Source organism: Chlorocebus sabaeus, chromosome 21 (genome assembly GCF_047675955.1).
Source record: "Chlorocebus sabaeus isolate Y175 chromosome 21, mChlSab1.0.hap1, whole genome shotgun sequence".
Lineage (NCBI taxonomy): Eukaryota > Metazoa > Chordata > Mammalia > Primates > Cercopithecidae > Chlorocebus > Chlorocebus sabaeus.
In genome coordinates this window covers 34,284,003-34,308,278 of record NC_132924.1, presented here as the reverse complement: position 1 = coordinate 34,308,278, position 24,276 = coordinate 34,284,003, and the positions used below count along the sequence as shown (strand labels likewise).

Below are 24,276 nucleotides of genomic sequence, written 5' to 3'. Positions count from 1 at the left end.
CATGTGCACAACGTGCAGGTTTGTTACATATGTATACTTGTGCCATGTTGGTGTGCTGCACCCAACAACTCGTCATTTACATCAGGTATAACTCCCAATGCAATCCCTCCCCCCTCCCCATGATAGGCCCCAGTGTGTGATGTTCCCCTTCCCGAGTCCAAGTGATCTCATTGTTCAGTTCCCACCTATGAGTGAGAACATGCGGTGTTTGGTTTTCTGTTCTTGTGATAGTTTGCTAAGAATGATGGTTTCCAGCTGCATCCATGTCCCTACAAAGGACACAAACTCATCCTTTTTTATGGCTGCATAGTATTCCATGGTGTATATGTGCCACATTTTCTTAATCCAATCTGTCAATGATGGACATTTAGGTTGATTCTAAGTCTTTGCTATTGTGAATAGTGCTGCAATAAACATACGTGTGCATGTGTCTTTATAGCAGCATAATTTATAATCCTTTGGGTATATACCCAGTAATGGGATGGCTGGGTCATATGGTACATCTAGTTCTAGATCCTTGAGGAATCGCCATACTGTTTTCCATAATGGTTGAACTAGTTTACAATCCCACCAACAGTGTAAAAGTGTTCCTATTTCTCCACATCCTCTCCAGCACCTGTTGTTTCCTGACTTTTTAATGATTGCCATTCTAACTGGTGTGAGATGGTATCTCATTGTGGTTTTGATTTGCATTTCTCTGATGGCCAGTGATGATGAGCATTTTTTCATGTGTCTGTTGGCTGTATGAATGTCTTCTTTTGAGAAATGTCTGTTCATATCCTTTGCCCACTTTTTGATGGGGTTGTTTGTTTTTTTCTTATAAATTTGTTGGAGTTCTTTGTAGGTTCTGGATATTAGCCCTTTGTCAGATGAGTAGATTGCAAAAATTTTCTCCCATTCTGTAGGTTGCCTGTTCACTCTGATGGTAGTTTCTTTTGCTGTGCAGAAGCTCTTTAGTTTAATGAGATCCCATTTGTCAATTTTGGCTTTTGCTGCCGTTGCTTTTGGTGTTTTAGACATGAAGTCTTTGCCCATGCCTATGTCCTGAATGGTACTACCTAGGTCATATATTAAAATCTTAAAGCAGGAAGATGTATTTGGAAATCTATTATCAATGGGAAAATCCTCTCTTTTGTGATGCATATATGCACTGCCAGTGTATTATCAACAATGAGAAAATTCTCACTGCTCTCATTTAAGAAGTTGGTAAATTAACCTAAGTTTATGATGAACCAAATTTTACCAGCTCATATAAACAAACCCAAGCGCGCGCGTGCACACACAGACACACACACACACACACACACACACACACACACACACAGAGCCTGGCCCATTCTTCTCATCCAAAAGGCCAGGAATAAAAATGAACAAGATACGGATTTTCGTCTAAGCTAGGTTTTTACTCTTTCAGTGAGAGAGAATATTCTAGTAATTTTGCCTCTTCTATGAGACATATGCTTTATTAAGAGAAAGAGAAGGAAAGTGTTATTAGATCATGAAACATTTTTCCTTCTCTCTTGGCTAGTGTCTACATTTACCATACCTTAGCCATGAGTGTTGTTCCAAATCCACCCTGATAGTTATTAGCCGAGGGAACACCGTCCATCACTCCAGGCACAGGATTGTAAGTGTCACTTGACCAACACCGTCCTGAGCTCATGTTTAGGATTTTAGCCAATAGTTTTGGGTCAAGCCCTAACCTGTCAAAGGTCAAAGAAAAGAAGTGTTAAGTGTCAAAATGTACAAGTCGTGCGTGACTTATTTATGTATGGGGATGCTCCATCTTCTCTCTCCATTTATTATATGTCTTCTAAAATCTAAGCAGATTGATATGAGAGTGAACAATCCAATTTTGAATTATAGGGTACTAAACACTACTGGTTAAATAACATTTTTGAGCCAGGACCGTTTTGCATTTAGAGAAAACCTATGTTATCCTATTATTAAGAAAAACTAATACATAATTGCATAAAAGTACTATTGCTTTATCACACTCATGGATTTTCTAATCTTTGGACATTACTACATTTATGTGTCACAAAAGAACCGTAAACCAATATGATAATTTAAATTCTACATTCTTTACCCACAAATGATATATTTCAGAAAGAATTATTGACAGATAAACGATGCATCATGGGAGTCTGTGTGAATGCATTTATATGTATGTTTATTCCTTTAGTTTTTATGAGAATAAATGCAAGAGATGAGCCAGGAGCTGTAAACGAGCTTAAGAAAAGTTATTATAAAAGAAGACTTTTTTGCTGCAAACTTTTCCTTACTTATTAAATCTTTATTAGACAATCTTGCTTATGAAGCAAGTCTGCACAGAGTTGTGACATATGCTATCTATTCAGAGACATGCATTATAGTTCTGGGTCAACTGCTGATAAGGTTACTGATCCTGATAAAACAAAACTTGCCCAAGCGGAAACATCATTTGTTCTATCACTGGGCTGATGGCAGAAACGGCTGTTCAGTATGGACCCTAGAAAAAATAGAATCAAAATGCTCCATTACTTGGATTCTAAAGATATAATGCAGTTTGGGAAGCACAATTTTGCTAAGTATCATTGAATCAAGTTTCAAATAAAACTTTATACCTAGCAATTTATTTGGTTTCTTTCATACACAGAGCCATTATGAAACAATTGTCATAAAAGCTTTCCGCTTTTTCTTAAAACCAACGTCTTCCAGAAAATAAAAACACTGAAAAGAGACACTTATGTAAATGTTACACAAACTATGCATCTTGGCATGCTTAGATTGTTTGTGTGTCTAAAACACGTCTGTTTATTTCAAAATCTGAATATCATGGCCAATAAAACATTTTTTTCAGATGCTAGAGCAGGGGGCTGAGGCTAACAGCCAAAAATATGTATGGAATTACCACATAATACAACTGTTATGTAATCAGGCTTTCAAGGGGTAGCTGTGGTTCCCAGACTGCTATGTGGCATATCAAGTATCTGAATTCATATGGTGGCCCATGTTATAGTGATGGGTTTTACTAAGGATTATAACAGATACAGAAACTGAGTCTAAATCGGCTATCATTCATTCTGATCAACTGTAGATCCCCAGAGAGAAACCCAACAGTTTCATTCATTCTTTTATAAAGATCCAAGTTCACTGCATGTATAGTTTGCTACTGATGCTTGCTTTCTCCTTTTAAATAAGATTAGGCTATCAGTATGCTATTGTAGTATATCACTTAGGAAAAGATAAAGCCAGTGTGCTTAGTGAATAATTGTGAAAAGTAAAACCACAAATTAACAATTAGTTAATTTGCTATAACTGGAAAGTACAAATGTTCAAGAATGCATACATCTAATATGCTCCATAAGGAGAAAATACTTTTAAAGACTCCAAAACGTCGCTTTCTCCCTCCACTTGAAATACAATTTCAGGGCTTCCTAATTTAGATCTTTTAAGATGGTTCATCACATTTAAAGCAGCAGAATTCCTCCCTTCTTTCTAATCTACCAGGTTACACTCAGTAGTAGCTCACAAGAGCTTTTACGGCTAAGAAAATTCTCTTCTATAATATTCAACAAAATGGTGAGCAAAGCTAATTATCCTAACTTTGTAAAACCCTACATTTTTCTTGAATGGTCAAGGAAGAGTACTGGTACTGATTGATGGAAACCCTTTTTGGTGAACACATTACTATTTAGAAGCATCCTGAGGGGCACACACAAAAAATCAGGCGGCAGTTTTTCATTCTCACTTTTCAAATCTGATGCTTCCCCACCGTGCTGATTGCCTTCAGGAGATAGTTACTCCCTCTCCACTTCCCTCCCCCTGCCCCCACCCGCAGCAAAGTGTATCATTAAAAAGAGCAAGTTAGAAGTGTTTTGCATTTCATCTTTCTGAGGATTCTTTCTCTGGCACATACATAACTGACAGTTAAAATTAGACATGATATTAAAATCAGTTACTGAAGTCCTCTGTTTTCCACTGTGCCCAAGGCTTGTAATGGTCTGAAACCAGCTAGAATACACAGTAATTGTCATTCAGAGTCTATCCTAGAACGTCATGCTTCACTGGAGAAGACTGAGTTTCCATTCGAAATCAACAAATTAATCCAAGACAGGTATCTGAAAGGGCAAGTTTAATAGGAAGCAGCTACTGGGCTCTCAACCATGATAAAATGTTATTGCTGTTTCCCTGTAAATTGGCTGGGAACATATGATACTTTCTGCATAAGAGCCCCATTGCTGTTCAGAAGATATACAGCTCAAGCCATCAAAAGAATGACAGTCTGTCAGTCCCCATAATAACTTGCCACTGGATGTGGTTCGAGAGTGCATGCGTGCATGCATGTGGCTTTACAATTGCTGGAATGTTCTCTGATATAAACAGAATGAATTCATTGCTCTGACTGCATATATAATGCATCTCAAATAAACGTCACTGTGTCAAATCTACTCACCTCTAAAACATAAGAATTTTAAATGAGGTTTTGGAATAAGTAAAAATAATGCATAAACTGTACAAAATTTTAAAAATTAAACATTTGCCTTCATTGTAACCAAGACTTTAAGGGCCAAAAAAGTTTGTTTATATTATCTGTGAGTAATCTATACTGTCTGGTTTTACGAAAGAACGAAACAAATTATGTCACTAAACTGGGATGTTTATATCACAGGAACATATCTGAAAATGAAACATCTAAGACCATGTCAGTTTTAATTAATCACTTATCCATCAATGTTTACTGAGATCTACTATAGCCAAGTGCTACACGTGCAGCCAAGGAGACAGTAAGAAGGAAGCTAAGAGGAGGCTGTGCCTGTCTGCCAGGAGGGCTGAGTTAAGACCCACCTGGATAACTTTTACCTTTGGCAAGAGATTCACTCACTCACTCCCCTACCTCCTCCCTCCTCTCCTTATTTATCTGACAAATCTTCACTGGGTGCCTACTACCTGCCAGGTGTATTCTTAAGACATGGCAATGAGTAAACAAACCATTCCCCTTCATGGAGCTTCTAGATGGGAAGACAGGTAATAAACAGACAAATAAATATGTAATGCCAGCTAGTGAGACATGTTAGGAAGAAAAAGATTAAAGTACAATTTAATTTCAAACAATAACCACCTCACCACAACCACAAATATCATTACCACATATCGATACCTACTATGTGCCAGAAATTGTTTTACGTGGGTTAACTCACTTAATCTTCACAACAACCCAGTGGATAGATGTAATTATTTTTGTCATTTTATAAACGAAAAGAGCTTAATTATGTGGGACAGCTTGGATGCAGACCTACATGCATGCCCAAACACATGCTATTGTATTGGCTAGTAGTTGACTATTAAGTAGGTGGTGAACTTAATACGTATTGGTATACGTAGGTAGTAAACCAATACATATTGGCTAGTTGTTGATAAAATATGATGGCATTTTATCAGTTTATTAAGAAATCTGTATGATAAGTGAATGATTTGGGTTGACATAGTCTTAGATGTTTCATTTCCAGATCTGTTCCTGTGATACAAACATTCCAGTTTAGTGACATAATTTGTTTTGTTCTTACGTAAAACCAGACAGTATAGAGACAAACAAAGAACAAACTTTCTGGCCGTTTACAAATTACAAACCTTTGCCATCTGTTATATTTATTAGGGTACACAACTAAGGCTCCAGTCATCACATAAATGCAAAAGCAACATCTTCTAAGGACAGTATGCAAGAAACTATTAATAAAACTACACTGGAGGGAAAGTTCTCATCTTGAACAGCTTTCCAGAAGTTCAGCTGCTTCAAGCTTCTTTTGGTGGAAGACAATACAGTGGGTGCTGAAGGAGCCTGGGTCTGGTTGGTAATGCAAATAACTTGTTATACTACCAATATATATATATTTTAAATCAATTTCCAGTGGAGCTGGTAATTTAAAACAACAAAACATTATCAATGTTGTCTCTATGTGATACACAGGAACAAAACCTCTCTAATACAAGTAGGGTACTTTCAGGGCCATAAAACTACGATTCTAATGCCTATGTAGGAATGCAATTAGAAAGCAGAAAGGTCTAATAAAAAAGGAATCTCAAAATACATTGTTTACCATATTTTGTACTCTTTACTTTTTTTTTTACAACATTTAAAAACTTTGCTAACATCCATAAAGACTCATTGTAAAAGAGCATAGGGTCAATAAGAATTTTAAACTGTAAGATTTTATTCTTCATTATTTTTAAAAAAGTGTTCCAGAAAAACCACTGACTTATGAGAATAAAATTAATCAGAGATGATCACTTCACAGGAATGGGTGACTCAATTTGTAAATGTTGACATTAATGCTCTGAAAAATTTCACTTCAGAGTGGACAGAATATAAATGTGGCTAAACCGTTGTGATGCTATACTACTTTGTGGGAATTTACTACTTGAGAATTTATGCTTGCTGATGCCAATTTTCTCTTTCACCTTGCAGAGCTCAATAAATCGTGGCCGCTCTCTATACTCTATTAGAGAAAAATCCTGTCACTTTAAACCATGTCTGTAAACCATGGAGAAAAGACAAGAGCAGAAGCATTCATTTTTAGGGCCTTTAAACCACTGAGAATCTTTGTAAGATAAAGTGGTAAAATCCTCATGTTATGAAAATAAGCAATTCATTGGTATAATCTGAAACACTAGAAACTTACACATTATTTTTAACAGTTAAGTACAACTAGTGAGTTTCTGCCTTGTGTTCAGATTTTTAAAATATATTTTATGTTATATATATCAGTATATATGTAGAGTTTTAGAAAAATGAAACATTTAAAAGTTTCATATTTCTAAATAATTTTGCCATAGTTGATCAGAGCCAAAAATAAGGGAAACTCTGTTAATTGCTTCTGTTCTCTTACATGTCTTTTTTTTTTTAATCACTTTTCATTTTCTCCTTGAAAACGAACCCACTACAAGTGAGTGGGCAAAGAGGGAAAGTTGTAGTACAGTATAGCCTAAGTTCATCCAGCATTTTACTTTATATAATCATTTATATCCAGAAAATAAAAATAAAATTCTAAACATACATATGCATACCAATCCTGCTGTCAACACCAAATGTATATGTAATTTATGTTCCAGAAATGTACATTTTCCTCTTCCATGAAATTAGTCTAGAGAATGAACATGAAAACAAGTTGCTAGTAACCAGTTTTTCAATTATAAGTGACCCATATCCTAAAACTGGCCACAATACAAACATAACTCTGAAAAGGTGCCTATATACTACCACTCTTATTAAGGCTCTGTACAGACATGCTTTACCGTCTTATGGACATTCAATTTTAAAATGTAAATGGTACACGATATTGATAAACCAATTAGTGCTGATGCAAAGCAAATTCCTCTTTTATCTCAATTACAACATGACAACTTAATAGGTCAAGATAGTTAAACATCTGAGACAAGGGCAATTCAATAAAATAACAGCATCTTGATATGGTAATTAAGAGGAAATGTGAATCCGTTACTGTGTTTTCAAAAATATCTCAAGTATGTTGGCTCTTTTCATTACTTTTATTAAAAGCTGTGCTAGGAAACACTATTCTGTTTTGTGATATATTTGGTAAGCAGTTTTGGGGAATGTGATGAAAGCAACTGAGTGAAGCATCCTGCTCATTAAGCATTTTCTAAAGTAAGCAATGTATATTTATTATTTTCATGAAATATAAAACATTCAAAAAATTAATTAGGTGATTAATCATATGTAGCATTACTAACCCAAAAGATTAAAGGCTAAAATTAAGACATTAACCTTAAGCATTTAAAAGATGATCATCCATAGGAAAAACAGAATTCCTGAATCACTTTAAGCAAAGTATGCCATTTTAATAGAAAGATACATACTAATGCAAAGTAACTAAACGACAGGCAAAATAAAATGAAAGAGTTACACATATGAACTGCAGCTTTATGAATGCTATCCAGTTTTTAGCCTGAGAATGAACCACCAAGAACACTTTTAGGGCAGATTTGGGGGACCATATTTTTAAAAGGTACATAAACTAGTCACATGGTAGCATACCACTTGAGTTCACCACACACTAAAACCATGTCTTATACAAATTTGTCCCGACATTGCCAAAGTATGTTTAAATTTTATAGTAAAAATGTTTCTTGCATTTCAACATAATAGAAGAAATGGGGCTCCCATATGAAAAGGATAATATAACTTCAAATGCACAGGCAATACATTTTATGGCTATGGCAAAAAGTATTCATGCTCTCCTGGGTCCTATTGCTTGTCCAATAAGCAAAGTCTATTCAAGTTGAATAATTAAGTACTCTCAAAATGTTCTTGGATCAACTCATTTATCTCTCATGAACATCATTTTTTTAACATCAGAAAATCAAATAGGAAAGCCTATAAAAATGTTAGTATAAAAATGTACTATTCAAACCTGATTCCAAGATTCATAGTTTCAGCAGTTCCGATCATACTAATAGCTAACAGCATGTTGTTGCAGATCTTTGCCGCCTGAAAATAAATTGAGTACATATTAAATATCTGTATTTTCAAGCTATAACTCACAGGATGTTTTTCCTTGCTCAATTCCAGGGGCTACTTTCTAAAAGAAGTAACATTCAACTGTTGATTTTCTCGAGTGGGGAAGAGAACATGATGCAGCCTGGCTCCCTCTGAACCTCATGCTATCCCAGAGCAGACTTGCAGGTCTCCTCCACTAGGTAATAAATTTGCCTATGTGAAAATTTATTTTCCACATCGCTACTACGGGCTCAGCACTATAGGGTGTATACAACTGCTCTTTACAGGATGGAACTTACAGTCTAATTGGGAAATGGGAGTAATATGCTATATGAAAAGGCAACAAAACAAGTGGTGAATTGTAAGGTAGAAGCTATAAGAGATAAGAGGAGGAGTTCAGAGCAACACGATCACTGAAGGCAGGAAGAGAGAGGAAGTGGAACCTGAAATCATCCTTTAGGAGGTCAAGGCAGGATTTAAACAGGCAAGAAAGGGAAAGAAGGCGATCTGGGGAGAAGGGTAAATATATAAGGATTAAATATTTTACATAGGATGTTGCTGGGGAACAGTAAGAAAATTGATTAATATGCCTATGTTTTAAGGAATAGTGAGAAATTTGATAGTTAAGACTGGGGCAAGAACATGTCAGCTATGAAAGCTAGGGTGGAGAGTTAAAATTTGACACGGTAGGAAATTGGGATCTATTCAAAGTTTCAGAATGGGGAAGCACTATGATGATACAAGCATCTTGATGGAGTTGGTCTGGGTTATAGTGTTGGACTGAGGGGTAAATTTGGCATTCAGGGACACTTATTAGGCCCCCTGAGCAGTAAACTAAGTGTGAGACACTGAAAGAAAGGGTTGGACCAGGTCCTGTGTTGAATGGAAATGAAGGTCAACAATGAGAGTAATTTGAATTAATAGAGCTTGGAGACTGTGTAAGAGTATGGAGACAATAAATATATCTAAGATAATACCAAGTCTAGAGTGAGATAGAGTCCTAGTGACTAGGATAAAAGCATTAAGAGGAGGAATGAGAGAGAGAGAGAGAGAGAGTGTGTGTGTGTGTGTGTGTGTATTGGGAGGGGGAGGGAAACAACTAGCTTGATTTCAGTGTTCAGTATTGTTTAATCATCTCTTTCAATCACCTCATATTTCTAAATGAAAGTTACTTTTCAAGAAAAACTTTGAAGTCCATGGGTTATTGCTGCCTGATTGTACTACAAATAGAGCTATGGCAAGTACAGTTGACCCTTGAATGATGAGGGGGTTGGGGTGCCAACCCCCGGTTGCAGTCAAAAACCTATGTATAACTTTTGACTCTCCAAAAACTTAACTACTAATAGCCCACTGTTGACTGGAAGCCTCGTCAATAACATAAACAGTTAATTAACACATATTTTTACATGTATTATATATTGTTTTCTTACGGTAAAGTAAGCTAGAGAAAAAATGTTACTGAGAGAATCATGAGGAAGATAAAAATGTATTTATTATTCATTAACTGGAAGTGGATCGTCATAAAGGTCTTCAATCCCATCATCTTAATAATGAGTAGGCTGAGGAGGAAGAGGTGGTGTTGGCTCTTTGCTGTCTCAGGGGTGACAGAGGCAGAAGAGGTGGAGGTGGTAGAAGGGGAGGCAGGAGGGGCCGGCACACTCCGGATAACTTTATGGAAATTGTAATTTCTATCAGACTTTTCTGCTGTTTCATTTCTCTAAAAACATTTTTGTATGGTACCAATTCGTCTTCCACTGTTTGCTTTATTTTCAGTGTCTGCATCATAGAAAGGTCCATGTTGTAAAAGAAGTTGAAAGGAGTCTTGAATAATCAGAACCATTCTGCCTTACTGTCTAATGTCAATTTGTTTCCTGGCACTGCTTTCAGTACATCATCTTCCTCCTCATCTGGCACTGTTCAGAGGCACTCATCTCCATCAAGTCTCTTCTGTTAATTACTCTGGTGTGGTGTCTATTAGCTCTTGAATTTCTCCAAGATCCGTATCTTGAAAGCTTTCATACACTCCCCACCTTTTCTGCCATATGCACAGTCTCTTTAGTGATTTCCTTGATTGGCCCTGCCATAAATCCTGTGAAGTCCTGTACAACATCTGGACACTTTTTTCCAGCAGGAATTTACTGTTAGGGACTTGATGGCTTTCAAGGTGTTTTCTACAATAACAATGGCATCTTCAGTGGTGTAATCGTTCCAGATTTTCATGATGTTCTATCAGGGTTTTCTTCCACAGTGACAATCCTTCCCATAGAGTACCATGTGTAATAAGCCTTAAAGGTCCTTATGATCCCCTAATCTAGAGGCTGAATTAGGGGTGTTGTGTTTAGGGGCAAGTTGGCCCCTTGGATGCCCTTCAGTGTTGAACTCATATTATTCTGGGTGGCCAGGGGTACTGTCCAATATCAAAATAACTTTAAAAGTCAGTCCCTTACTGGTAAGATATTTCCTGACTCCAGAGACAAAACCATTGATGGAAACAATCCAGAAACAGGGTTCTCACTGTCCAGGCCTTCTTGCTGTACAACCAAAAGACAGGCAGCTGGTATTTATCTTTTTACTCAAAGCCTCAGGAGTTAGCAACTTTATAGATAAGGGCAGTCCTGATTACCAACCCAACTGCATTTGTACAAAACAGGAGAGTTAGCCTATCCTTTCCTGCCTTAAATCCTGGTACCTGCTTCTCTTCCCAATAAATGTCCTTTGAGCATCCTTTTTATTTCCCCCCATCATAGGGCACTTCTGTCTGGATTAAAAACTCATTCAGGCAGATATCCTTTCTCTTCAATTATTTTTCTTAATGGCACCTGGGAAGTGTCTGCTGTCTCTTGGTTGGCAGAAGCTACTTCGCTTATTATCTTGACATTTTTTAAGCAAACCTCCTCCTAAAATTATCAAACCATCCTTTGCTGGCATTAAATTCTCCAGCTTTAGATCCTTCATTTTCTTTTTGCTTTAAGTTGTCATATAATGACTTCACTTTTTCTTGAATCATATTAGATGTAAGTATGCCTTTCTATAACAATCCTGCATCTACATAAAAGCTGCATTTTCAATGTGAGATAAAAAGATGTTTTGCAAAAAGTGCAAGCCTGCTGGAGTAGCTGCAGTGATGGGTTCATGACTATTCTTTTCTTTTTTTACAATGGTCCTTACATTGGATTTGTTTATCTTGAAATGGAGGGCAAATGCAACCGCAGACCTCAATCCATGGTACATATCAGGCAATTCAACTTTTTCTTGCAATGTCATGACTTTTCTCAGCCTCTTGGGAGCACTTCCAGCATCACTAGTGGCACTTTGTATGGGTCCTATGGTGTCATTTAAGGTTTATGGTATTGCACTAAACATGATAAAAAATACAAAAGAATTCCAAGAGATCGTGTTTACTATGATACACAATTTACTTGAGATGAACCACTCACACAAAGATGATTAGTGTCACATGACATTTTATGTCCAATACTTGTAACACGTGAGTTCACTGCAATAGCAACAGGAGGTGGCCACAAAATTATTACAGCAGTACAGTATTACTACAGTTAACTTTATGCCATTATGATTTAATACTTCTTTTCCCAACTGTGAATGGTGCCATGTATGGTCTATAAGTGTTTGTAAATTTTGATAAATTTTAACTCTTTGTAACAGATTTGTGCATATTTATAAACTAGCATCTATCTACATACGTTTTATGTGTTCATGACATATCTTTTTCTTAATTTTTTTGGTATTTATAGGCCATGTGGTTCATCTGTTTTTTCAAACTGTCACAAATCTTCAAAAAGTTTTCAATATATCTATGGAAAAAAATACATGTATAAGTGGGCCCACGGAGTTCAAATCTGTGTTGTCCAAGGGTCAACTGTAATTTAAAAATTAGGTGGAGGAAAATAGCAACTCAGAAACAAGCACTTCAAAATAAGAGCAGTTTTAAGGATGATTTCAGTAGTTGCTGGGATGACATGTCAAGATCCTAATAATGAAATTTTTTTCCCTTTTTTCTTTTTTTTGAGATAGGTTCTTGCTCTATCACCCAGGCTGACTGCAGTGGCTCTATCATGGCTCACTGCAACCTCGATCCCCCACCCCTGGGCTCAGGTGATCCCCCACCTCAGCCTCCTAAGTAGCTGGGACTATATAAGTGTGTGTCACCAGACTCGACTAATTTTTTTGTTTATTGTAGAGATGGACGGGTCTTACTATGTTGCCCTGGCTGGTGTCTAACTCCTGGGCCCGAGTGATCCTCCTGCTTCAGCCTCCCAAAGTGTTGGGATTACAGGCATGAGTCATCACATCTGGCCAATAATGGAAGTTTTTTAAATAAGTTAATTGACTGATGTCTGCTTAAGCCCACCAGGAATGATGCAAAACTAATTTATTCCAAATAAATTTTTAAAAATCTGAGCAAAGAAAGAATCCAAAGGTTGAATAAAGAAGAATAAAAATATGGTCAGGAAAGAGGAACATTAGTCAATTTTACATCATCAAGTCAAGGTCATTAATGTAAAAATCTTACCTGCCCAGTCCCAACAGCTCCACAGTATACCACGTTGGAGCCCATGCACCCCAGCAACTCTTGGGCAGCAGCAAATTCATCTTCAACTCCTCCCACCATAAACGTGAGGTTCCCAGATCGTGCAGCTCCTACACCTGAATCATTTGGGGGTAAAGGGATAGAAGCAAAAGAATACATTTCTTAAAATTTTTAGGCATATAATAAAATTAGAGAAACCAACTAAAAACATCCTGCCTCCAAACTGTATTTATGCCAGGCATGTATAAGATACTCTAAATCTCTACAGAAATATTCAGCAATCAAGTATCACCCAGATTAATCACAAACCAAAAGAGACATATAGATTCAGTCGTACTCTGAATCTCAACTCACCTTAATCATTTGGGCACAATCATGGCCTAACAGATAAGGGAACTTAAAATGTAAATGTTATTATTCCCATGCATCTATTATTCTCCTAAGAAACCTATTAAGTTACAGAAAGTACACACAAAAAAAGTTTTACCTGGGCCCTGATCAGCAAAGGAGCAGCCAGAGAGGGGTCTGCTGCCCACGTTTGGATTTGGGGTTCTTGCTCACTCACCCACTCTCCAAATACTATCTATAAGTGAGATCTACAAAGAGGGAGACCTGGCTCTTTGTTCCTTAAACAAGTAGGCATTTCAGATGGTAGATTCTTTTTTTAAGGCAAGAAAAACTGTTGCTTATTTTGACTGATTATTCTCATGTGTACTTTTCAATATTATTTGATTTTTCTTTTCCTTCCTGCTATACATCTTTTGGGCAATTTATTTTTAGTGATATGAGCAAGAAGAAGAAATAAACTTTAACACTGACTTCACTACTCCTTAGTAACTTTTAACAAAGACTTAATGCATGTTCATTCATTCGAGTGACTGGAGAAACAACTTTTTATTTAGCACAGAAAATATGATCTAGACTTGTCCTAAAAAGGAAGAGGAAGAAGCTTCATTCATCTAAATTTTTATTAACTATAAAATCAAGAGTATTATTACTGTTTTTAATATTCAAAGAAATCTTGGTTCATAATTTTCAAGCTAGGCTTTATTTTTCAAAACTTCCTAGGCAAGTATGTGGAAGAACTTATTTTACAGTATGGTAAGAACAAAGAAATTGTAATTGTCTGTAGTATATATCAAATCTGGCCATTAGAATAGACAGCTGCAAGTAATGGCCTGCTTTTGAATTTAATGTATTCAATGAAATACAGTATTTATGTTTTTTAAAAGCCCAAGTGAAGAAATACCTATTTCATTCAAATTGTGAATATTTTGCTTTCTATTTTACAGTTGATACTAGTCATAACCAATTATTAAAAGTCAAAAAAAAGTCAGCATTATGCTAGCCAAACAATCTTGGAATAGTGAGTGCCCACATGTTCTGAAAACCTGAGATGCTCATGCATATGGTTAAATTACATTATTTTGCAATATCTTCACTTTGAAATGGATTATATACAAAAACCCAATTTATAAAAAATGCTTTCAGTTAGCCAATCTATGTCATTCAAACATTCTTATTAACATTTAAGTGACCGTTGTTTTGTTAGTTTCTAGTTTACTTTATCAAGATGGTAAACCATTAATGTTTTACAATTATTTTGCTCAATTTCCATAGCCATTTTTATTTAAACCATATAACCACCATTCCTCCTAATCCTGTTGATCTCACCTAGAGAAATTAAGTAGAAGATTTAAGTGAAAGCTTACAAACAAATCCAGCACTATCCATCATAGATCAATAGCTTTGCTTTATATTTAGATTACAGACTGCTAAATAGCTTCAGAGTCATTTATTTTTAAAAAATTAATGTTGACAGTGATTCTCAGCTGGTTAGTCTTTTGACAGGTGTACTTTCTCACTTGTTCAAACACATATTTTAAAAAGCAGAAATAAGTTGCTTAAGCAAGAGAAGACCACAAAAGAAAGAAGAGTTTATCTTTTAATTCAGAGGTCTGTGGTAGTTCGACTCTTTCCTCATATTGATGTGGTATCATAATTATTTCCGACTTCATCATAACCTACATCCCAAAGTAAGGGTCTAACTAAAATGGGTAATTCTAAAGTTTTGACATTCCTTGGAACCAAATCTTATCTTCTCATACATATTCCTTTAATCATACAACATTATCAAGCCTAGTCCCTCTGCAAAGGCAGAATTAAGACCTAAATTAGCTAGGCATGGTGGTTCACATCTGTAATCCCAGCACTTTGGGAGGCTGAGGCTAGTGGACTGCTTGAGCCCAGAAGTTTGAGACCAGCCTGGGCAACAGGGCGAAACCCCATCTCTACAAAAAATACAAAAATTAGCTGGGCATGGTGGCATGTGCCTGTAGTCCCAGCTACTCAGGAGGCTGAGATGGAGGATTGCTTGAACCCAGAAGGTGGAAGCTGCAGTGAGCTGAGATCATGCCACTGCACTCCAGCCTGGACAACAGAGCAAGACCTTGTCTCAAAATCAAAACAAAGAGACCGAAATTATCCTGAAATAAATGTAACCATTTTGAACTTAGGAAAGAATATCTAGAAAGCTGTGACTCTAAAGCTGTGTAAGACAGCTTATGGATTTCAGAAGACATTGTATAGATTTTTATGTCTATCAAAAATGAAGAAATTTATTACAATGACATGCCATTTTGATTCAAGTCCATTTTCTAAAATATAAAAACACAGAATGCATACTCGGGTAGCTGCTAGAATACTGGAAGAAATATTTATTTTACTATATATTTTAGTAATTGTATATACAAAACCAAAATCCACCCTGTGCTTAATTCTATTACAGCATTTATCATACTTTATTAAAATCTTGGATTTTCTTGTCTGATTCTTCCATTATAAACTTCTCACAAAGTCAGCACTGGGGGCATGGCTTGCCAGCATCCCCATTATCTATTATAGTGCATGATATACTCAACAAATGGTTGGTTGATAAATAAACTAATAAGCATGGTAGAAAGGGTAAAATATCTGGAGATGTTATATTTTGTTTCGGGGATGCGCCACTTGCTGGCAAATTGTGTGACAAATTATTTAACTTCTGAGTCTCAGTGTATAAAACAGGAAAAGTATTAATAACCTCTTCATAGATTGGCTGTGAATATGTAAATGTATGCTGTAAAATAAAAATGCTATTTATTTTTTGAGACAGGGTCTTGCTCTGTCACCCTGGCTGGAGTGTAATGATCATAGCTCACTGCAGCCTCAACCTCCCAGGCGCAAGCAATCCTCCCACGCTCAAGCAATCCTCCCACGCTCAAGCAATCCTCCCACGCTCAAGCAATCCTCCCACGCTCAAGCAATCCTCCCACGCTCAAGCAATCCTCCCACCTCAGCCTTTTGAGTAGCTCGGACTACAGGCATGTGTCATTGTGCCTGGCTATTTGTTTTTTGTTGTTGTTGTTGTTGTTGTTTTTGGTAGACAGGGTTTCACTTAGGTTGGTCTCGAACTTCTGGGCTCAAGCAATTCTCCTGCCTTGGCCTCCCAAAGTGCTGGGATTACAAGCATGAGCACCCTGCCCAGCTAAAAATGCCATTTAAATGTAAGGGTTTACTACTTTTTAACTTGAATTTGTGAAGTGGACATTTTCCTATTTAGTTACTTAAGCCATTGTCTTCTCTGGGATAATTTTAGCCTCTCTTTTTAAGTATTAGTGGGTTTGGGCTGCACCTGTAAATAACAGAAGCAGGGTGGCTCAGGTTAAGAAAAACTTTAGTGGTCTACAGCCATTATGTTAAGATGACATCACTGTGAAGACTTCTTGCAAAATCTTTCACTGGCAGCATAGTGAATGGGGAAGACACAAGAAATCTGCATTTGTTTTATCTATTCAACAAAATTAACTGGGCACCTACTAAGAATCAGGCCCTGTGGTAAGCCCTTGGGTGAAGGATGAATCACAAATGTCCCTGCTCCTAAGAAGTTAGGCACTGGTGATTCAGCCACTTCTCTCACTGTCCGTCCCTACTACCCTGGTCTGAGCCACAGGTAACTCCTGCCTGGATTAATGCAATAGTCTCCTACTTTATTTCCTTTCTCCTCTTGTCTCTGTAGTCTGTTCTCCATATAGCAACTAGACGAATCCTCTTAAAATATACATCTAGTTCACCCAGCTCATGTTTGTTCCCTATTCCCAACCCTCCAAAGACTTCCTATCACTCTTGGTATAAAATCCCAAGTCCTACAAAGCCCTACATGACATGGCTCTGGGCTACCTCTCCTATTTCATTTCATATCATTCTTCCCATCACTTGCTGCTTTCCAGCCACCTTGCCCTCCTTGCTGTTCTTGAAACAGGTGAAGTATGCTCCCATCTCAAAGCCTTGAACTGGCTATTCCTTTTGCCGGAAATGTTCTTCCCCCAGATATTCATGACTGGTATAGTTTAGTACATTGAGGCCTCTGTTCAAAATTCACCTCTTGAGAGAGGCCTTCCCTGACCACTCAACCTAACAATCTAAAATAGCATCTCATTGCTCTCTCCTTCTCCTGCTTCAATTTTATTCATAGTATTTATCACCTCTTTAACACTTTCATTTGTTTCTGGTCTGTATTCCCTAGAATAACACTAGCTCCATGAGGGCAGTAATTGTTGGCTCATTCACTCACATTCACCAGCTCTAGTACATAAGAGATTCTCAGGAGGCAAGAGAGAAGAAAAGTCCAGGAAACAGACCACAACTGTAATACCATGTGATAACTGCTCTCACAAGATATGCACGAGATGCCAAGGATTACAGACAAAGCATTTCTATCATTCCAGCAAGTCATTAAATGCTGCTCACCCTGTTTCTTCATCTAGGATGTGAAGTGGTTAGAGAAAATTACCACTGAATTCCTTTTAAGGCTTTGAAATTCTATAATTTTGGGTTTTCAAGTTCATAATCATCCACTTTCCCACATTTATTATATTAACACACAAAACTATGGCATGTTTTATTTTGTACAAAAAAAAAAGTTCCAAATGAGAAAAAAAATTTTCTCATGTAACTACATTAACCCTAAAAAGCCTAAATATTTGTGGCTGCCTTTAGTGCTTTTCTAACACTTTCCTGTGATGATGTCTCTAGTGTTTCTCTCCCATAATACTAGAATCGGAAACACTGAACTCATTTGTACAAATAAATGTTTTTGGCAAATGCCCAAACCGCGCAAAATGGGTAGCTGACTACCCTGACTTTAAAGTGATAGACATCTGTCACTTCTCTTGGTAATCTGTTTTGATTTTAGTAAGCCTTATAGGGGAGAAGCACTTTTAAATCTAAGCACAAATCCTCTAAATCAGCCTCTCTCTCTCTCAGAAAAAAAAAAGGTATCATAGATGACTCCATTTGCTAAACTACGTTCCTTCTTCCCTTCCACACCTACTTATAGTTGACATCAAAAATGTGATCATTGGAGATCCATTCTTCAGTGGTCCTCAACCCTGAGAATGAGGAAGAAATAATCCTTGTTCTCAACAAGTTTGAAATCTTGTGCTTGTGATGCTGGGGGGAGGGAGACGTTGGAGAATGGAGGTAGCGGAAGGGATAAGGAAAATACATATAGCTAATAAAAGAGTCAGATTCGTGCTATTAGAGGGTATACAGTTGTACAGAGGTCCAAAGAGGAAAAATATCATCAGCAAATATTTATTCAGTGCCTTTAACAACTTGCTAGATCTTCGTGCTATGTGTAAAGATTCAACAAGTAAATATATTTGCTGAATCAAAAATAAGGACTTGTTTTGTTATATTCAGAAACTACTTGAAATATGACTATCACAGAAAGTCCAAAATGTAAGGTCATGGTAGTTATAAAACCTAGTCTTTGCACTCAAAAAGTACAAAATATAATTAGGGAAAGAGATGTATAACCAGAAGAAAATGCCAAAAGGTAGCATCACACATCAAGTATCAATGAATGAGGGCAATCACCACCAAATCCTGATTCCCCCTTTCCTTTCATTTTTCAACCTTCGTCATTGAAAGAATAATTCTCAGAAAGAGAAGGGGTGAAAAAACAACAAATTGTTCTTGAAGAGTAATATTCTTGCTGTCAACTGTAAGTAGGCATATAAAAACTCTGATAAGAATATAGGTATTCTGAATCCATTTGCAAATCTAGTTCAGAGCAGTTTAACTGACATGAACTGAGCAGGTTATCTGGTATGCTTTTTATTAGATGCTGAGTTCTGCCTGTTCTCTAAATGCACGTAACGCTCTACCTCTCTTCACAACCAATGTGGGTATGCTTATCAGAGCAAAAAAATTAGAGAGCTTTTAGAAAATCAGAAATAAGGAGAAGTAAGTTCAAGAGACCTGTACAACATAGTGATTATAGTTAATAACAATGTACTGTATTCTTGAAAATTGCTCAGAGAGTAGATTTTAAGTGCTTTTATCACACAAATAGTATGTGAGGTAATGCATATGTTAATTATTTCGGTTTAGCCATTTCACAATATGTACATATTTCAAAATATGTTGTACATGCTAAATATATACAATTTTTATTTGTCAATTAAAAAACGAAATCAAATTTTCAAAAGAAAACAAAATCAGCATTAAGAACAATAAAAAAAGAAACCATAGTATCTCACAACAAATCTCAAATATGGATCTGAGTATCTTAGAAGTCTTGGGAAACCCTATTTGGGAGCAAGCATCTTTTCCTTGAACTGAGTTCCATATTTTTAAAAATTCTCATTTGGAACTTCATGCAGGAACAGTAAATGAAGTAATGAACAATGTTTCCACATTTTTGCATCAAAAATAGTGACCTTTTTCTCCCAAGATAAACTGAATTGAAGCTTGGTTCTTGCTTTATATCCTTTTCAGGCTAATCTTAGCCTTATACCTATAAAATAAGTAAAACTTAAATCACCTCATTCTAACATTTATGCTTATCTGTCTCCTAATCTTTGGGCAGTTTTATTTGATATGAGAATGAAAACAGGCTCAAGTCTTAAGTTATACATTAACATGAAAATAACCAGCAACTGAAAACATTATTCACTATTACTTAACATTTCCTTTCTTTTATCTGAGACGGAGTCTCAATCTGTCGTCCAGGCTGGAGTGCCATGGCGCAATCTCAGCTCATTACAACCTCTGCCTCCCGGGTTCAAGCAATTCTCCTGCCTCAGCCTCCCGAGTAGCTGGGACTACAGGAGCGTGCCACTACACCTAGCTAATATTTTTGTATTTTTAGTAGAGACAGGGTTTCACCATGTTGGCCAGGATGGTCTTGATCTCTTCACCTCGTGATCCTCCTGCCTCGGCCCCCCAAAGTGCTGGGATTACAGGCGTGAGTCACCACGCCCAGCCAACATTTCTTATATAGTCTCAAAGTTCCTCCCATTTTTTCTCCATTAAGTTATTCTTTCTGAAGTACCTATATATTTATGCTTCGGCAAAAAGGTGAACTACATAACTCACTGTACCCTCTCTTCTGTCTTGAGTTGTAGGAAGCAATGAATTTTCTCTTCTCTCCTTAAATGACCTCTGATTTTTAAATCTTTATTTTCCTTGTCAGTGAATCCTAATTACTTCTTTGGTCTCCTCATCTAACCCTTGCAACAAAAACTACCACTCAATGCACGCTGAAAACTATTTGCAATGGCCAGAATGTGCAATGATTTTTCGTGTACCCATGCCTATCTTGGGCTGTTCCCTCACATGAAATACCCTTCTCTGCCTTCTTTGCCTGGCTAACTCCTGCTTATTTTTCAAGACTCAACTCATGTCAACTCTGAGAAGTATTTCATGACCCCTCTTTCTCTATCCTTAAAACATTCCTGGTGATATCTCTAATAAAGCACTTACACTACTCTAATCAATGATTTTTCTGGTGTGTCTTATTAAGATCCTTATGGGCATGAGCTGTTTGAATCTTTGCACCCAGCACATGGCATGTATCTGATATTTTCTTCTTAGTAGGCAGGCAGATATCAATGGCTAATAAAATGACCAATAATCCTCATTAAGACAATATTTTCTAGTTTATCAAAAAACTCTTTTTAGTATCAATGTATTTATTGTAATCTTGAAAATTACTGAGAGTAGATTTTTAAGTAACTTTACCACCACCCCCCCCAACATACACACGGTTAGTATGTGAGGTAATTAACTAGCTCGGTTTGGCCAATCTACAATGTATACATATTTTATAACATGCACACAATACATACAATTTTTATTTGTCAATTACTTTTTTTAAAAGCTCAACTTTGGGGCAGCATGATTCTTCACATGTGGTAATGGCATTTTCATTTACTGCTACATAAGCATGCATAAGCATAAGTGTACATGTATGGGGACATTATTATGAAGAGTTAAAAGTGAAAAACGTGATTGAGTTAAAAAACTTGGAAAGAAATCACAGGGCAGGGTCCCATCTCTTGGACAAGTTATAACACCTCTCAATCTTGGTTTCTTCATCTGAAAACAGTGATAAAAACACTGGCCATACTAACTCTGACACTCAAATCAAGCAATACATTGGAAAGGTATACAGCTATTACACAAATGTTATAAAAAATTTAAACATAACAAGTACATTTATTCAGCTTAAACATGCCAAAGTCTTTGACCTAACAGTAGCAAAGAGCTGAAATTTGGAATTTAGCCTTACTGAAAAGGTGACCCAAAGAATTATGAAAGATAAATAATGATGCAGGTGCTGATAACTTAGATTAACCACTCCCAAGTTACTAATAAGGAGATCATTTTGAATTCTATGGCTATTGGAAAGAAGGCTTCAAGTCCAAAGAGGGAAGAGATGGAAAACTAAAAAGTACAATTCAAATTATATTTGTCTTTAACACTATAAAAATATTGCTGCCAAAGCACTTCCATTGATATATAGCCAAACATAGTAAATCACTTAATTTACTCAAAAGAACTTAAATGTTTTAACCAGTGTGCCATCAAAAGACATCAAGAAGAGCACCAATGGGACTTGGGCTGCAATGTGAGCCATCTTTAAAATGCAATTGTTCTAATCATTTTCTACAGATGCAGCCTCACAAGGGGCTGCTGTCACAGGGACCATTTACGACTTGTTATGGTGTCTCTATTGTTTACCAGTGACATTCGCAGAAAAAGGCGACAGCTGGGAAAGAAAGCTGCTACTCAACGAACAATATAATCCTGTGAAAGTAATCAACAAATTTAAGGGTGTTAATTAACTTTACACTTTATCATGTTCAATTAGTTGTCCTTTCTAGAAAAGATTGCCGTGCACAATCAGTTTAGAGCGTGCCATGTTTGATTTGTAAGTGATCACTGTTTCTGTTTCAGAGTCCATGTCAGATGTTCTCTTGGGTTTTGGTGACACAGATGAATGGCTTTGCACATGTTAGGGGTGATCTGGTTTAACATAAGCCAGCATAACATCACCCCTTGTTAACACTATTTCTGGCATTATCCAAGCTGGAAACAGAAAAGCAAAAACACTCACAGCACTCTTCTGGAGTCAGATAAACAAAGTTTAGTTAGCTTTTCCTGAAATAAACACAGACACAAATACATGAAGAAATAAGCAATTTTTCATCATTATTTTTTAGAGTAAGACTTGTCTTTCAGGAGCATGTTTGGGATCATTTCCTCCCAGCAAGGTCTCAAAGCTCTGCTGCATTATGCACAAAGCACCACTGTATCCTCAGACTTTACATAATGCACACAGTCTTTTCTATGGCAGTTGAATAAATGTTAGGGATATGTTGTTAAGTGCTGGCTTGTGTTAAATTCTAGAATATGACTTTTAAATCCAGAAACTGTATTTCACAAGTATGAAAAATCTGGAGGAAGAATATTAATCTATGAATGCAATTTGCCTTCTCTCTTACCTTAATGCACCTGTTCCTACTTGCTAATAGGACAAGGAAAAGCTCATGATGGAGTGACAATATATTCAGTATTGCATTTTAATGAAAGTCACTGCAGCAGTTCCTCTGAATTGATAAATAGAGTTCTGCATCAAAATATTTCATAAGCCATTGACAAAGTGAACAAAACTCAAAACTGAGATTTGGTAGGTGTTTATCTTTAAGAAAACAAAAGCAAGGGACATGCATCTATCTCTTTTTTTAGAAGAGGCATCTACATAGGATTGTGAAACATCTTAATAAAGCTATACCTTGCTCTTAGAGACTAGCCATTTCCTGCACAATACACAAATTAAATGCATATAAATAAACTATAGCTGATTAGCTAAAGCGTACACAAGGACAAAGCTGAACTTCTTCAAAATAGAAAAGTTGTTGACTCTGAAAGCTAATAATGTCCTAAGTTAAATATTAAAGAAGGAAATTATAGGCTATATCTGAAACAGCTGAAACCACAATACACAGCAGCAGAAAACATTAGTTTTCTGCAGAAGATCTGCAGGGAGAAGAGAAGCGGTCGATAGATCCTTAAATTGGAAGCAATAGCCGTTCTTCTAGCCCAAGTTGGCAGCTGCTACATTTGCAGACCTGGTTCATTATTTACCCATAATGACCATCAAGCTGCAGTCAAAGTCAGATCACAACAACTGTCAGCAGCTCTTTTAATTAGCCTTGCTTGAATTCAGATAAATATCACAATAGACCTGCTTATGCTGAAAGAGCAACAGAATGTTCCGCATGGAGCTGGCCGGCTTGAGGAGGACCGATGCAGTACAGAAGCCGTAAGACAGAAATGCAGAGTGGGGTTTTTAAAGGGAGGGCAAATCAGAGAATGAAATGGTTTTCTTTCATTCTAAAAATCACTTTAAAAAGCAATTCCCTGGCATTCACCTCAGATCAAGACGGTGCACAATGTTGGTTTACAATAAAACGCTAAGCTCCTGAAAGCTAAATAGCTGGAGCACAAAGAGAGTTAACTTAATGCCCCTGGAGAATATGATTTTTAAAACTCCGTCTTGCAAATAATGTAACTTTCAGCTTTAAAAGTCATTTTTATTTTTACTATTTATTTATTTGAGATGGAGTTTCGCTCTTGTCGCCCAGGCTGGAGTACAATGGTGTGATCTTGGCTCACCGCAACCTTTGCCTCCTGGGTTCAAGCGATTCTCCTGCCTCAGCCTCTCGAGTAGCTGGGTTGGTTGGTTTGTTTACTTATAGAGTTTCGCTCTTTTCGCCTAGGCTGGAGTACAATGGTGTGATCCCAGCTCACTGCAACCTCTGCCTCCCGGGTTCAAGTGATTCTTCTGCCTCAGCCTCCCGAGTAGCTGGGATTACAAGCGCCCACTATCACAGTTGGC

General features: G+C 36.8%; 1 protein-coding gene across 1 annotated transcript in view; it reads right to left on the bottom strand.

The window, feature by feature from the left end:
• The window catches only part of HIBADH (3-hydroxyisobutyrate dehydrogenase), a 140,700-nt gene that overhangs the window by 5,276 nt on the left and 111,148 nt on the right, over window positions 1-24,276 (bottom strand). The window contains exons 5-7 of the mRNA XM_007981790.3: window positions 13,029-13,162; window positions 8,412-8,488; window positions 1,547-1,703 (exon numbers count right to left, since the gene is read on the bottom strand). Coding sequence (XP_007979981.2) covers window positions 1,547-1,703; window positions 8,412-8,488; window positions 13,029-13,162 — 368 coding nt within the window. The remainder of the gene's footprint in view (window positions 1-1,546; window positions 1,704-8,411; window positions 8,489-13,028; window positions 13,163-24,276) is intronic.